This window comes from Hemibagrus wyckioides, linkage group LG18, assembly GCF_019097595.1.
Source record: "Hemibagrus wyckioides isolate EC202008001 linkage group LG18, SWU_Hwy_1.0, whole genome shotgun sequence".
Classification (NCBI taxonomy): Eukaryota; Metazoa; Chordata; class Actinopteri; order Siluriformes; family Bagridae; genus Hemibagrus; species Hemibagrus wyckioides.
Genome location: NC_080727.1, coordinates 19,795,001 through 19,807,696, shown reverse-complemented (window position 1 = coordinate 19,807,696; position 12,696 = coordinate 19,795,001). Strand labels below are relative to the sequence as shown.

Sequence of the window (12,696 nt, the reverse complement as noted above, 5' to 3'; positions counted from 1 at the left end):
TAAGATCAGCACACCTGATTTGATTTATTTAACAATAGCACATTAGCCTTAGCCAGTAAGTTAATGTTTTAAAGCCGGTCTGATTGTTCGTCTATTTGCAGTCTAAATATTATCACCTCTGAAACTGTAATATCTCCATCATAGAAAGAACCGTTTGCTGAATGTTTCAGAAAAGGTTTCTACCAGGTAGATGAAAGGAAATGGCCTTGAGTTTGATCCTCTGAAGACTGTACAGACTGTATTATTAGCGTGCTCTGTCCAACATTATAAAGTGATCTCATGTCTACAGCAAACTCACCTGTCCTTGGTTAGTTATGGTCCGTACTCACATACCCCTCTGGCAGTGTGCACATGCAAACCGTATGCTGATTTCTTTGCACAGGTTTGCAGTGATTCCTTAAGATGCACTTTTTGCAAATGAAAGAAATATGATAGTGTTTTTTCTTTAAAAGTAATTCCATTATTGATTAGACTGACCCACCGTGCCATGATGGAACAGTGAGTAGAAAGGACCCTAGTTGTCTATGTGTCTCATTTTCTTTTGGATTCTTCCCATCTCCCAATTCAGGGGGTGTCCCTGCCTTACACTCGGGACAGCCTACTATGTCCTTTACAAGGATAAACAGTTTACTAAAGATAATGAGTAAATGAATAACTAACAAGTACAATGGATGCGTCTATAACGTGGTCCTTCAAGCGTCCATCGAAAAGCCAGGTTCGACATCCCTGTCTTGATCGTAACCTTTTCAAAATCTGTTACTGTCTCAAGGGAGACATATTCTCAGAAAATAAAATCTTTTTTTTTTTTTTTTTTTTAAAAATCAACTAAAAATCCACACAGGGTTAAACACTCTATCCTTCCCAAACACTTCTGCTGATATCCAGATACTGTGTATGGCTGAGGTTACACAACATACCATGTCTGTCAATCAATCTTGAACCACATTTCGGGCTTTATAACTTCCACATGTCGGCTGCCTTTAAACTACAAGACTTCCATGAGATGTATTCAGTTTGTGGTTGCGCAAATGTTGTCACTCAGCAGCGCATATCAGTTGGAGAGGCACTAAGATGCTGGATACACACATTTGCGAACTACCAAGGACACATCTGCGTCGTCTTAAAGGAAATAGAGGTTACTGCTCTAAAGCACAGCGCCGGTTGATGACAAGCGCTTAAACTCTAAAAAAGAAAATTCTGGAAAATGATCCCAACACTGAAATGCTAATTCGTTTGAGACAGCAAGGTCACAGCATATAACCTGAAATTGATTCATATATCAACACAATCCACTCTGTTAAATAAAAATCTGGATTCCTTTTAAACTCTTCTAACCAGTGACAAGGCACTCTGTCCAGTAGGCAAATGATGATCCAGTATTTATCAGGAGGAGAGAAACTTGTAAGAGGGACTTACCTGGTGGGCAAGAGCACGCATGACCTACTTCCCTCGGTGTACGAAGTTTAGGCACTTCCTCCATCAGTCTCTGCAGCAATGACACATTTGTTAGATTTCCAGAAAGCAGCTTTCATGTTTGTGTCTTGGTTGTAACCTCAATGTCTACACTAAGTGGCCATTTTTCTACATAGCTATTGTGTTCACCTGATCATCACACCCACATGTCTTCCTTCCCCAAGCAAATTGCAAACAAAGTTGGAGACACACAGTTATATAGAACTTCTCTTCACTGGAACCAATGGGCTCACATGTATTCCAGCAAGATGATACACAAAGTGAGGTCCATGAAGACATGGTTTTCCAAGGTTATCGTGGAAGAACTCGTCCTGCACAGAGCCCTGACCTCAACCGCACTGAACACTTTTGGGATGAACTGGAACGCCGACTGCACCCCAGACCTCCTCACCTGACATCAATAAAACTCCCCACAGCCATGCTCTATTATGTATTGGAAAACCTTCCTAGGAGAATGGAGGTTATTATTATAACAGCATAAATCTGGAATGGCATTTTCAACATGCAAATATGAACATTATGGCCAGGTGTCCACAAACTTTTGGGTGTATAGTGTATAGTCAGTGGTTATTTAATCAAGTGAACCTATAATACAGGTACACCAGTGGAGGTACACTTCTGGTCATTTTTTATTCCATGCTTACACTGATAGTCTATGGTAAAAAAGTTATGTCAATAAGCTTATGTCAAAGTTTATGTCAATCATCACTGTCAGCTTGGTTGATGGACTGTTCTCGACCCAGCAGTAACACTACTGCGGCTGAAAATCAAAGCGGCGCTTCTCCACCTGATACACGTCTACCAGCCAATAATATCTGATCAGTGGTGCTTTCATGGTGGTCCCTTTGCCCTAAGGCCATGGTTCTCAAATGGGGTCCATGAAACAGAACCAAAAAGTTCTGTTGGTGAAAATCCTGAAGATCCTAAAGATATCCTAAATTCATTACCCTGTTTAACTGGTCACATCAATGTCATGGTTTTAATCCCAATCTCATTAACTGAGACATAAAGCACCCTATAAAAAAAATCCAACTTGTATTCTGTTGGTGGAACGTTGGAATAAAACACAAAGTCTCTAATAATGTCATGAATGTTTAATATTTGTTTTATGGTTATGAAATAAATCTTAAAAGCCGTTTTAGCACAAAACAATGCCAAAAGGGATATTGCTGTTCACAGATGTGATACAGTCGGTAACTGTACACCTACAAAGTGCACTGATATGATAGATTTCTGACCATGTAGGAGGATTAAAAAAATTGTGTTCGTTCCACATCTGGAGGCTGGATAGGGGCCCACTAAAGTCGAGCAGGATGTTTAAATAGATTTCAGGTATACAAAACGAAATATGGAATTAAAGAGGCCTATAACAATATTGATTCAGGTGGGCCAGAATTCTTAATTACATCCCTGACCTGATCAAAATTTGTATGAAATTTGGACACAAACTTCTGTTCAGTGTACTGCGTAATCAATAATCCTGATATCATTACTGATAGTCTTTAAAAAATTCCATAGATCCTGTTCAATGTATTGCATAATCAATAACTCTGATATTATTACTGATAGTCTTTAAAAAATCTGGCAGCTCCTGTTCAGTGTATTGCATAATCAATAACTTTGATATTATTACTTTTTTTAAAAATGCTTTTTCATGGAAAATCCCAGTGCTTAAATTTTTCCTTAAAATTTTACCTAAACGATCTAAAATTCTGTGTCTATTTTCCTAAAGTTTAAGATAAAAAAATGTCCATGTTTATATTCTGTTGTATAAAGATTGACCCTAATTTCTGAAGCTCAAATGTTTGGACTTTTCACTGGCATACAGCCAAGAGTTATTTATTTATTATTTTATTGTATCCTGCACAAAGTACAGTATATAAAACAACATTACACCTAAAGATTGTTCATTAATTAATCAAATTGCTATATAAATATTTTTATCTGTTTATTGGAATGGCCACCGCGTAATTTTGCCTCTTGAGGAAACTGAAAGTCACTATGATGGAAGACTAAGGATTATTGAGTTAATTATACTAACTTATTATAAGGGAATATTCTAGTCTATTGAAAGGTACAGTAAAGGGACATAATGCAATCATTTTCTCTCATTAGAAGTTCCCACTCCACTCCCTAATGTTTGTATTGTACCTTAACACAACCTAAGCATACGTCTTCCTTCATACAACAAGTGAATTTTTGTTCATCCCAATACAAATATCACGTTATTATTCTCCAGCTTACCTTATGGACGAGTTTTTCCACCGCATCCCACAGAGAGAGGTTGAGGTTATCCTGCGCAGATGGAGGTGCAGCGCCCAGGACAGAAAGGCGCTCGCTTTCCAGAAACTGCATTCTGTGCTCCAGGTGAGACGTCCTGAAGGTTATGAGTGCGCAAAATACCACGGAAAATACGGACAAAACTAAACAAAAAGCAGCTTGGAAAGAGTAGAAGGCGCTTTTGTAAGCACTGCTGGATGATTTGTTGACCATCTCCTTCGACAGAGCCATCGCGCGCATCCTTGGGTACTCTGGTGACTCTGGAAGAAAAAGCTCAAAAAACACGCGGATTTGTGACCAAAACTCGGGTTAAACCTTCACCGTAACGCGTCCTGACATGAAACGTTTTTTGGGGTTTTTTTAATCGTCAGGAGAGAGGAAATAGAGAGAAAAAACCGAGCGCGTGTGGTGTGTGCTCCGACTTAGTGCGCGAGCGCTGCTTAAAGCGTTGCGCGAGCGAGGATTTCGTGCCAACACTTTGGCCAACGCACTTCCTGTCATTCTGGGCGCCTTCAAACCACAGCATGATGATAGATGCATTAAAGTAGGCTAATATGGCTTGCATTTTGTATTTTGTATTAAACATCAGGATTTATTCAAACTCCCTTGTTGTGATTAGATTTACTTCATGAACATCATCCAACTGCTGCATGACATATTATGGAAAACACCATATGTATGGGGCGAGTGGGGTCAGTTGTAAGCTTTGCCACCTCTTATGAGTAAAGCTGGCTTTACACTGTACAATATTTTGCCATACACTGTAAAGGATCCATTTAGGTTAAGATCGGCGGTCCTGTTTGGACTGGAGAATTAGATTTATCACAGATAATCATTTTTGGAATTGTTTTCCCAGTGATAAAAATCATGCAACAATTAAAAATGAACACAGGAGTTTGGGGTCATGTGGTCATCTGATCATGCTCCTCACACAGCATAGTGTCCATGGAGTCGAGAAGAGTCGCTGGTTCTCGTTTCAGTTTCGCGGCGAACAAATGTTCCAGCAACAATTTTAAAGTACAATAAAACCATCACAAAGCATTTTTTTTTTTTTTTGCGTCTCAGGAAGTGTTTAATATGTGGTCACTGTTATGGGTCACTGATGGCTGTGCTACAAGACTGAATCTGCCAAACAGCAATAGTCTAATATAATATTCTTTTTTATTTCTAACATCTGGGTAGAAAATCATAGAGTTTGGCAAAAACAGTAGGTCCAATAATCCAGCATGTAATTTTCTCAGAATTGGTCTGAGAAAAACATCAACATGGCTGATCTGGATATATATACATCACCTGTATAAAAAGGAACTACCCCCGCACCCCATGAAAATTTTGTTCTGTTCAGATAAGGCTATTGAACGTACAACATAACATGTCCACTGGTGTCCAGTTTAGTGCCACTGGGACCAAAGACAGTCAACAAAAAAGTTCTGACTGTCAGAAAATGTTGCTTAAAAGAAACTCGTATAAAAACCATCAATTGGAGGATGGCAGATAATTACACAAAACTCAGGACAGGCACAAATACGGTATTGGTCATGGCAAAACATAAACTAAACATAAATGAATTAAACGTCTCTGTAATGTCTCACCACAGTTATGACCACAGGGCAAAAAGCGACAGGACATTGAAATAAACAGAGGATGAATGTGTGTGGTTAGCTAATTTTCACACCAATGCTCTGTAAATGGAGCATTAGATTAGATTAGATTAGATTCAACTTTATTGTCACTGCACATGTGGGTACAAGGCAACGAAATACAGTTAGCATCTAAGCAGAAGTGCATTTCGCAGTGCAAATAATTATGACAGTGTAATGCTTGAGGACCTACAAACATGTAAGGCAAAGCTTATAGCAACTACACAATCTGACACGAAGAACACATGATATTCTTAGAGTGTGAGAAGTAATAATCATCAGAGGCGCAGTGTAAGACCAACCTAAAACATTCTAAAGCTGTCAGGTGAAGCTATTCATAACAATAGCTATTGATAATAAATACTATTTCCACACAATTAAATGTGGACCAAATTGTTCTAACCGGCCCTGTGTCATGAGTTCAGTTGCTGACATGATGTGGGGTCAGTTTGTTTACGTTTTACATTTACATTTACGATATCTGGCAGCCGGCCTTATCCAGAACGACTTACCGAAGGGCTTTGAAGTTGCTATCAATAAACACGTCCTCTTACTGGTTCAGTAGGTCAGGGACTAAGAGCACCATCAGTATAAAAAAAACGCATGGCGCATACATACCACATGTCAAACACACGAGTGCATTAACAGCTGATACGGTTGAGTCTTCGTCCATTTACGACATTTAGCAGACTCCGTTATCCAGAGTGGCTTACATTATACAGTGTATACATTATAATTTATACAACTGAGCAGCTGAAGATTAAGTGCCCAACAGTGGCAGTGCTGTGTTTTGAAAGTCACAATCTTCCAATCAGTAGACCAAAGTCTTCAGCTACACACTGCCCAGAGTCCTCTGGTGGCAAGCCAAGCCATTACACTAACACACACACACACACACACACAACGTTAACTGTTCACTTTTAATGACACTTCACTTTCCCCACACAGTTTGGTACAGTAACTAACTTCCAGTTATCCAGTAGTTTTCATTTACATGTACCATCGTTAAATGTCATGATTATTTCAGAAAGGACGCCATTTTTAAGTACATACATTATATTGGCAAATGTTTTGGGACGTCTGTCTTTACATGCACATGAATATAATATGGAGTTAGCCAGCTAGAACAGCTTCAACTCTTCTGGGAAGGCTTTCCACAAGGTTTAGGAGTGTGTCTATGGGAATTTTTGACCATTCCCCCTAGAAGTGCATTTGTGAGGTCAGGCACTGATGTTGGACAAGAAGGTCTGGCTCACAGTCTCCACTCTAATTCATCCCAAAGATGTTCTATCAGGTTGAGGTCAGGATTCCTTCACACCATACTCACTCATCCATGTCTTTATGGACCTTGCTTTGTGCACTGGTACGCAGTCATGTTGGAACAGGAAGGCGGCCATCCCCAAACTGCTCCCACAAAGTTCCAAAATGTCTTGGTGTGCTGAAGCATTAAGAGTTCCTTTCACTGGAACTAAGGAGCCAAGCCCAACCCCTTGAATTCAATGATTTGGAGGGGTGTCCCAAAACTTTTGGCAATATAGTGTACAATGATTTTTGTGTTGTGTTAAATATCTTAGAGACTTTGGTATTAGCAACCCTCACCTCATACTGTCAATCATCTTCGAAGCTGACATACCAGCTTAGCGTAGCCAACTATCAGTTATGCTAATTAGACAATGATCGAGCCTAACCTAGATTAATTGAACACATAATGTTTCAATTAAGTCCATAATATAAATAAATATTCTTCTGCATATTAATCTTCTTAGTTCTTTAGAGTCACGGTAGCAGAGGATGCTAATTAGCATGATCGCAGTTTTGCTTGTTGCTTAGTAGAGCAAAGGCTAGTGTTACAACCGATCCCACTCTCCCTTACCTTTATATTTATATACTGGAGCCAGAAAGTTTAAACCCCTGACAAGTCCTTGAACATCTTTAAAAACATGAACTTTCCTAAAGAATCCCAGCTTTCAATGAAGGCTTTCTAATGGAACTTTATTCATGGAATATAATGTTTAAAGCAAGAAATTTGAGATTTGCCCAGTTCATATATTCCACAAGATCTTATGAAGGGAAAATTTTTACTCTGATGTTTAAAAACTAGAAAATATTCCCAAAAGACATCATAAATTTGGGACATTCTCTACAGTGCCAATATTAAAAAGTTAAATTAATAATAGCTGATTTTACACAGTAATGTTCCTGCCAAATAAAATAACCCTTTTAATAAATAATGACGATTAAATTCTTTTCAATTACCCGATGTTCAAACCTACTCCCGACCCTATACAGAGAGACTGATCATAATAGTTGTACATAAAGTGTCCAATCACTGAACCCTAAAGAGTACAGATGATGTCCTGTTGTGGAACTGGAGCGACATCTACAGGACATCTTTTAAGCCAGTTCCCATGCAGACCGGTCTAATATCTACAGTATGGATGCAACCAAATATTATTAAGACTGAACAATGTTCTAATAAAATCCATATACAAAGCTGAGTTGGAGGAACCGTCGTAGCTCCTGTCATCTTTACTGCTCTGTGGCATGTCTACTTTTTGAGGCCACACCTACTTCAGGTTTAACTCTGAATACGAACATCCTGGAAATCATAGAAAATGTGTATAATCCTAGTCTAACTCATTTGACAGCTTTGGAGTAACAACTATGACTAGGTTTCCAATGCAACCAAGCAGCAAAATAAATTATTTGCTTTAAGACTCATTAGATATGTTACTTGTAGGACAGAATGACATCTCAGAGGTCAGACTTTTCCTTACTTATGATTGAATCCTAGAAACTATATACTGTCTTTCTGCTAATACTCCAAATCTTTGAAAAACACACAATGATTATCTGAAAATGTAGTAAAGTTTAATTAACACAAAAATCCAGTGGAACACATTTTACACGTGAGATCACAAAATAAATATGTACATTAAGCAAGCGGGTAACTTTGAATGAGAAATATGCACCATTCTTATGCACCAGTCATCTTTACACAGCTGTAACGAAGCACAGATGTACTTGTAGCTGCATTCCTTTTAACACTTAAAGCGCTCTCTTAAACGTATTGCTCTGGTAAAGCAGACTGATACAGTCAGCGGGAGTCTCCGTGGGAGGTGTAAAAAGGGTGAATCTGGTTAACAGAGGTTCACTTTTCACACTTTTTCCTAAGTGGGGTGAAAAACGGGTGTTTGATGGCCTCCTCGAGGGTGATACGCTTGGACACGTCGTACTCCATCATCTTCTGGAGCAGATCAAACAGCTGCTCGTGAGCCAAGCTCTTGGAGGACATGTAGTGCTGGAAAAGTAATGAATTGTTATGTGCGAAGAGAATTTATTAACATATTGTTAGCTCTGCTGAAATACAAGTTGCAAATTTTATGCCATTTACCTTGAGAGGCTTGCAGTGCTTCCTCACGTATCTTCCTGATGAGCTGTACTCATCCCAGTCCAGCTTGCCATGATGAACATAGTGCCGTTTCCTGTAACCAGACCGCATGTACATGAGCATCATGATTACTGCAATGCAGCAACCAAACATAAATATTACAGATATACAGCAGTATTGGCCCCCATTGACTAGAATTTTTGGACTACAGAGTGAACAAGCAGGCATTTTTTTTATCCAGTGATGAGATGAATCGAAGTCTCTAGCGAAAGCTGGAGGTCTGGCTTGTGAGACTACTAGCCATTACACAGCTTAGCACGACAATGCAAAATGTTTCATCTTGTTTTCTTCACCTCGTTTGTTGGAGCATGTGTGCCGGTATTGGTCCTAGAACCCTTTCCATCATGGCTAGATGCTCCTTGCTGTCATGAGTCTGTAACAAACCCAGCGTCAATAATACACTTGCCATTTTTAATATTCAGGAAAAACTATTTTAGAGCTGTAGAGATTTTTGTTTGTCTCACTTACCTGAAACAGTGTTAATCCCAGATAATACTCAATCAGAATGCAGCCCAAACTCCAAACATCACATGCCTGATTCCAGCCCAGCTCTGAGAATGAAGAGAATTGTGTGTAAACAGAAAAGTCCGATTCCACATTCGTACTGCTCTCTATAAGGAGGAGTTTCTTACCCAAAACAACCTCGGGCGCTCTGTAGTGACGTGTGGACACCACTGAGGTATGGTGCTCATGGTCATACGTAGCATTGCCAAAGTCTACAACCTTCACGCTGAGGTTCTTCAGCGTCCTCTCATCCCGTTTCTGCAGACGGAAACACTTCAGGGCCTAATCTCTGGAATTTACTAGATAACAGTTATCAGCTATACTCACCAACTTGGCATTGTATTCGATGTCACAGTCTGAATTGACAAAGAGAATGTTTTCAGGTTTCAGGTCAGTGTGTGTTAACTTGTTCTGATGAAGAACTGAAAGAGAACAGAAATCTAATTAAATATTTAGCGACAGAAGTAAGGACAGCACATGTAAAGTGTTACCTACCTATTGTTTTTACAGCAACGGGTTGGTGAAACACTGATATTGTCAAAGATATGGAGGTAATACAGTGGCATGTACTCACAGTGGACGGCTCTGATGATCTGATCTGCCATGTGTCTGATCTGGTCAACTGTAAAGGGCATGTAGTCATTCTCCTTCAGGAAGTCGTATGTGCTCAGCCCCAACAACTCAAACACGATGCAGATGTGACCGTAGTGATCAAACCAGTCCAGCATCCGCACACAGGCACTAAAAAAGATTTTTTATTTATTTATTTTTCCGTGATCTATTTTATTCCAATAGCATCCAATAAACCACTTACAACTGATTTTCAGTGTCCAGCATATTCATCTGTTTCAGCACGTCCACTTCGATAAGAGCTGCCTCGCGATAGCGCTCCTGATTTTTGATAATCTTCAGGGCCACCCTGATACCGTCTCTACCGAACAACCAGAAAAGACGAGTGAAAACTGGACAGCATGTTTGTGCGTGTGTGTGTTGTGTTCATCTCACGCGCAACAAGATGAGACGAGCTGTTAGAGCTTACTTGGTGTGGTCGAGACACTCCACTACTTTTCCAAAAGCTCCTTCACCTAGAGTGCTTACAATCTCATCTAAAAACAAAGAAAAGCATAAAGACAGTGCAGTTAGGAGAGCTTATTGATAATATAAGGGGAAAAATAAATAAATAAATAAAAAACCCCTAGCAATGCTCGGCATACACTACGTGACTTTAGACTTAAAGTAGAAGAATATTTCTGTTTCAAGATGTCTTGTATGACATTTCGACAGTAGTAGAAATATGGAACGCCTTTGCTGATCATTTAACATTGCAAATCTTAAGACTTACTCTCCAACAGATAATTGTTTAGTGCAGACAAACCATTCAAAGCTTATAACTTGATATAAATTTGCAATTCATCTTGGAATATTAAACTAAGCTAAAATCCTGCAGTGCATGCCTGCTGGAGGTGGAAAACATTCTGTTGCAGAACTGTTTTAACACCCAGCATCGTACCTCATAGCTTAGCGCTAAAATATTCCAGCTACCCTTTTTTTTAAAAAAAAACAAAAAAAACAACCAACAAAACAAAACCCAAAACAAAATGAAAAGTTACCCCTACCCATCTCCCAAAAACTAGACACAGAACAGACAGAGAAAGATACGTGTTCTGTACATCTTGCTCTTAGCACTTGTCCATTGTGATAGATCAGGTGACCCTCCTCATCATCTTCAAAACTCCTGGTTCTTTTCCTGCGATGACTTCTCTGGAACGGGGGAGAGGGAGGGGTTTGACGTTCACAGACGCCGGCATCATCATCATCATCATCATCATCATCACCACCACCATCATCAGCAGCAGCAGCATCAGCATCATACACCGGTCAGAACCAGGCCCAAATGTGTCATTCGTTCAATCGGCAAGTAGGGTCGGTGAAGGGAGGGAACGAGACGCGGCACGGCAGCAGCAGCAATTTCAAATTCAGTCCCGAGAAAACGGCACAGGGCCAACATAGTGTGTGTTACAGAAGAAAGACATGGCAACAACATTTTCAGACAAGAGACTTAGGAGAAATAAAAACAATACACATTGGACCATTTTGCTATCCTACTCTAAATGTACTGATACTGATTTCCAACACATGACTTTTTAGGAACCTTTTTAATTTCCTAACCCAAGTAAGAAATTGCATTTTCATTTAAAAAAATTATACTAAATCTACATTTCACAACAGACCAAGGTGACCATCCTTTACAGTAGAAAAGGTATGACAAAGCACTCAAAACCCAGCTATAGCCAAGAGAGTGATAATGAGTGTTTACCGAGTGTGACCGGCTGTTGCGGTGCTTAGAGCGTTGTTGTTCTCTGCTACTGTATCGAGCCAAGTTTTTGCTGTAGTGGTGCCAATGCCTGTCCCTTTCCTTGTCCTGTTCCTTCTCAGGAACGCCTCGGACACTCGCTGTCTTCTCATGGCCGCACGCCTTCAGCCCGGGCTCTGTCGCCCTGTGCTCTGCGTACTCCAGCCCCCTAGTGCTTTTGTTGCACCTGCAGAAACAATACAATCCCCAGTCATGGAAAAAACACAAAAAATGCACTACCTTCTTCTCCTGGACCATCTGCAAAGCAGCCATTTGGGGGACAGAGCGCCTCTCTGAATGATGTCTCTACCTCAAAACATAAGTGCGCGTCTCTCAGTTTTGGTCGATTAATTACTTCTTTCAGCAAGCGCGTGAAGAATGTGCCATCTTGCCCTGCCCAACGTCAAACAGCATCGAGTGTCCTACCAGTAGGGAGGGATCCTCAACAGAGGCTAAACTTAGAGCAGACCCTAGAGACACCTCCTGTGGGAATGTGCACACTCCTCCCCTTTTACACATAGCACGCTGAAAGCCATGTTTTAACCTGTCAGTGTTGTAACAGTACAACCTTAAACAGGATGCCTCAGCTCCTGTTATGGCATCGTTGCATAAGTCTTATTCGAGTGCCCGCCAATCTGATCTGTCACAATCCGTCCATTTGTCTAAGCTAAAGGAGTGGGATAAGTCTCTTTGTTTCTCACTAGGACGGAATCTGATTTACTTTCCAAAATAAGTAAAGCCATTTTGTTATCAAACTTCAAGGAAGACTCAAATTTAAGTCTAATAATCTGATTATTCAGGGAACATAAACATTAACTCAGATTTGGTAAATCGGAATTACGTCGTTTTGTAGCATTTGAGCTACAAAATGGGGGGGGGGGGGGAATAGACACCTCCAAAAAGACACGCCATCATGCGTTTTGTTTTTAACTTGCTTTCTTAAAACAGTAAAGTGTATGGTCAGGGTTACAGATTTATTCAAGCAACATGTCTCT

At 40.0% G+C, this 12,696-nt stretch overlaps 2 protein-coding genes across 4 annotated transcripts in view; both read right to left on the bottom strand.

The window, feature by feature from the left end:
* LOC131369288 (collagen alpha-1(XXIII) chain) overlaps positions 1-4,251 on the bottom strand; it is a 67,276-nt gene extending 63,025 nt beyond the window's left edge. Inside the window, exons 1-2 of the mRNA XM_058415855.1 lie at positions 3,718-4,251; positions 1,417-1,486 (exon numbers count right to left, since the gene is read on the bottom strand). Of these exons, the coding sequence (XP_058271838.1) occupies positions 1,417-1,486; positions 3,718-3,993 (346 nt within the window). The 5' untranslated portion in view covers positions 3,994-4,251. The remainder of the gene's footprint in view (positions 1-1,416; positions 1,487-3,717) is intronic.
* A 3,991-nt stretch (positions 4,252-8,242) lies between these two features.
* clk4b (CDC-like kinase 4b) overlaps positions 8,243-12,696 on the bottom strand; it is an 8,054-nt gene continuing 3,600 nt past the window's right edge. The window contains exons 3-13 of one of the 3 annotated variants that reach the window (XM_058416269.1): positions 11,666-11,888; positions 11,019-11,109; positions 10,388-10,454; positions 10,163-10,279; positions 9,923-10,089; positions 9,676-9,770; positions 9,477-9,606; positions 9,313-9,395; positions 9,138-9,217; positions 8,788-8,878; positions 8,243-8,694 (exon numbers count right to left, since the gene is read on the bottom strand). In XM_058416269.1, coding sequence (XP_058272252.1) covers positions 8,545-8,694; positions 8,788-8,878; positions 9,138-9,217; positions 9,313-9,395; positions 9,477-9,606; positions 9,676-9,770; positions 9,923-10,089; positions 10,163-10,279; positions 10,388-10,454; positions 11,019-11,109; positions 11,666-11,888 — 1,294 coding nt within the window. In that variant the 3' untranslated portion in view covers positions 8,243-8,544. Of the gene's footprint in view, positions 8,695-8,787; positions 8,879-9,137; positions 9,218-9,312; positions 9,607-9,675; positions 9,771-9,922; positions 10,090-10,162; positions 10,280-10,387; positions 10,455-11,018; positions 11,110-11,665; positions 11,889-12,696 lie in introns of those variants that run through there. The other 2 variants (XM_058416267.1, XM_058416270.1) reach the window with 2 other exon arrangements.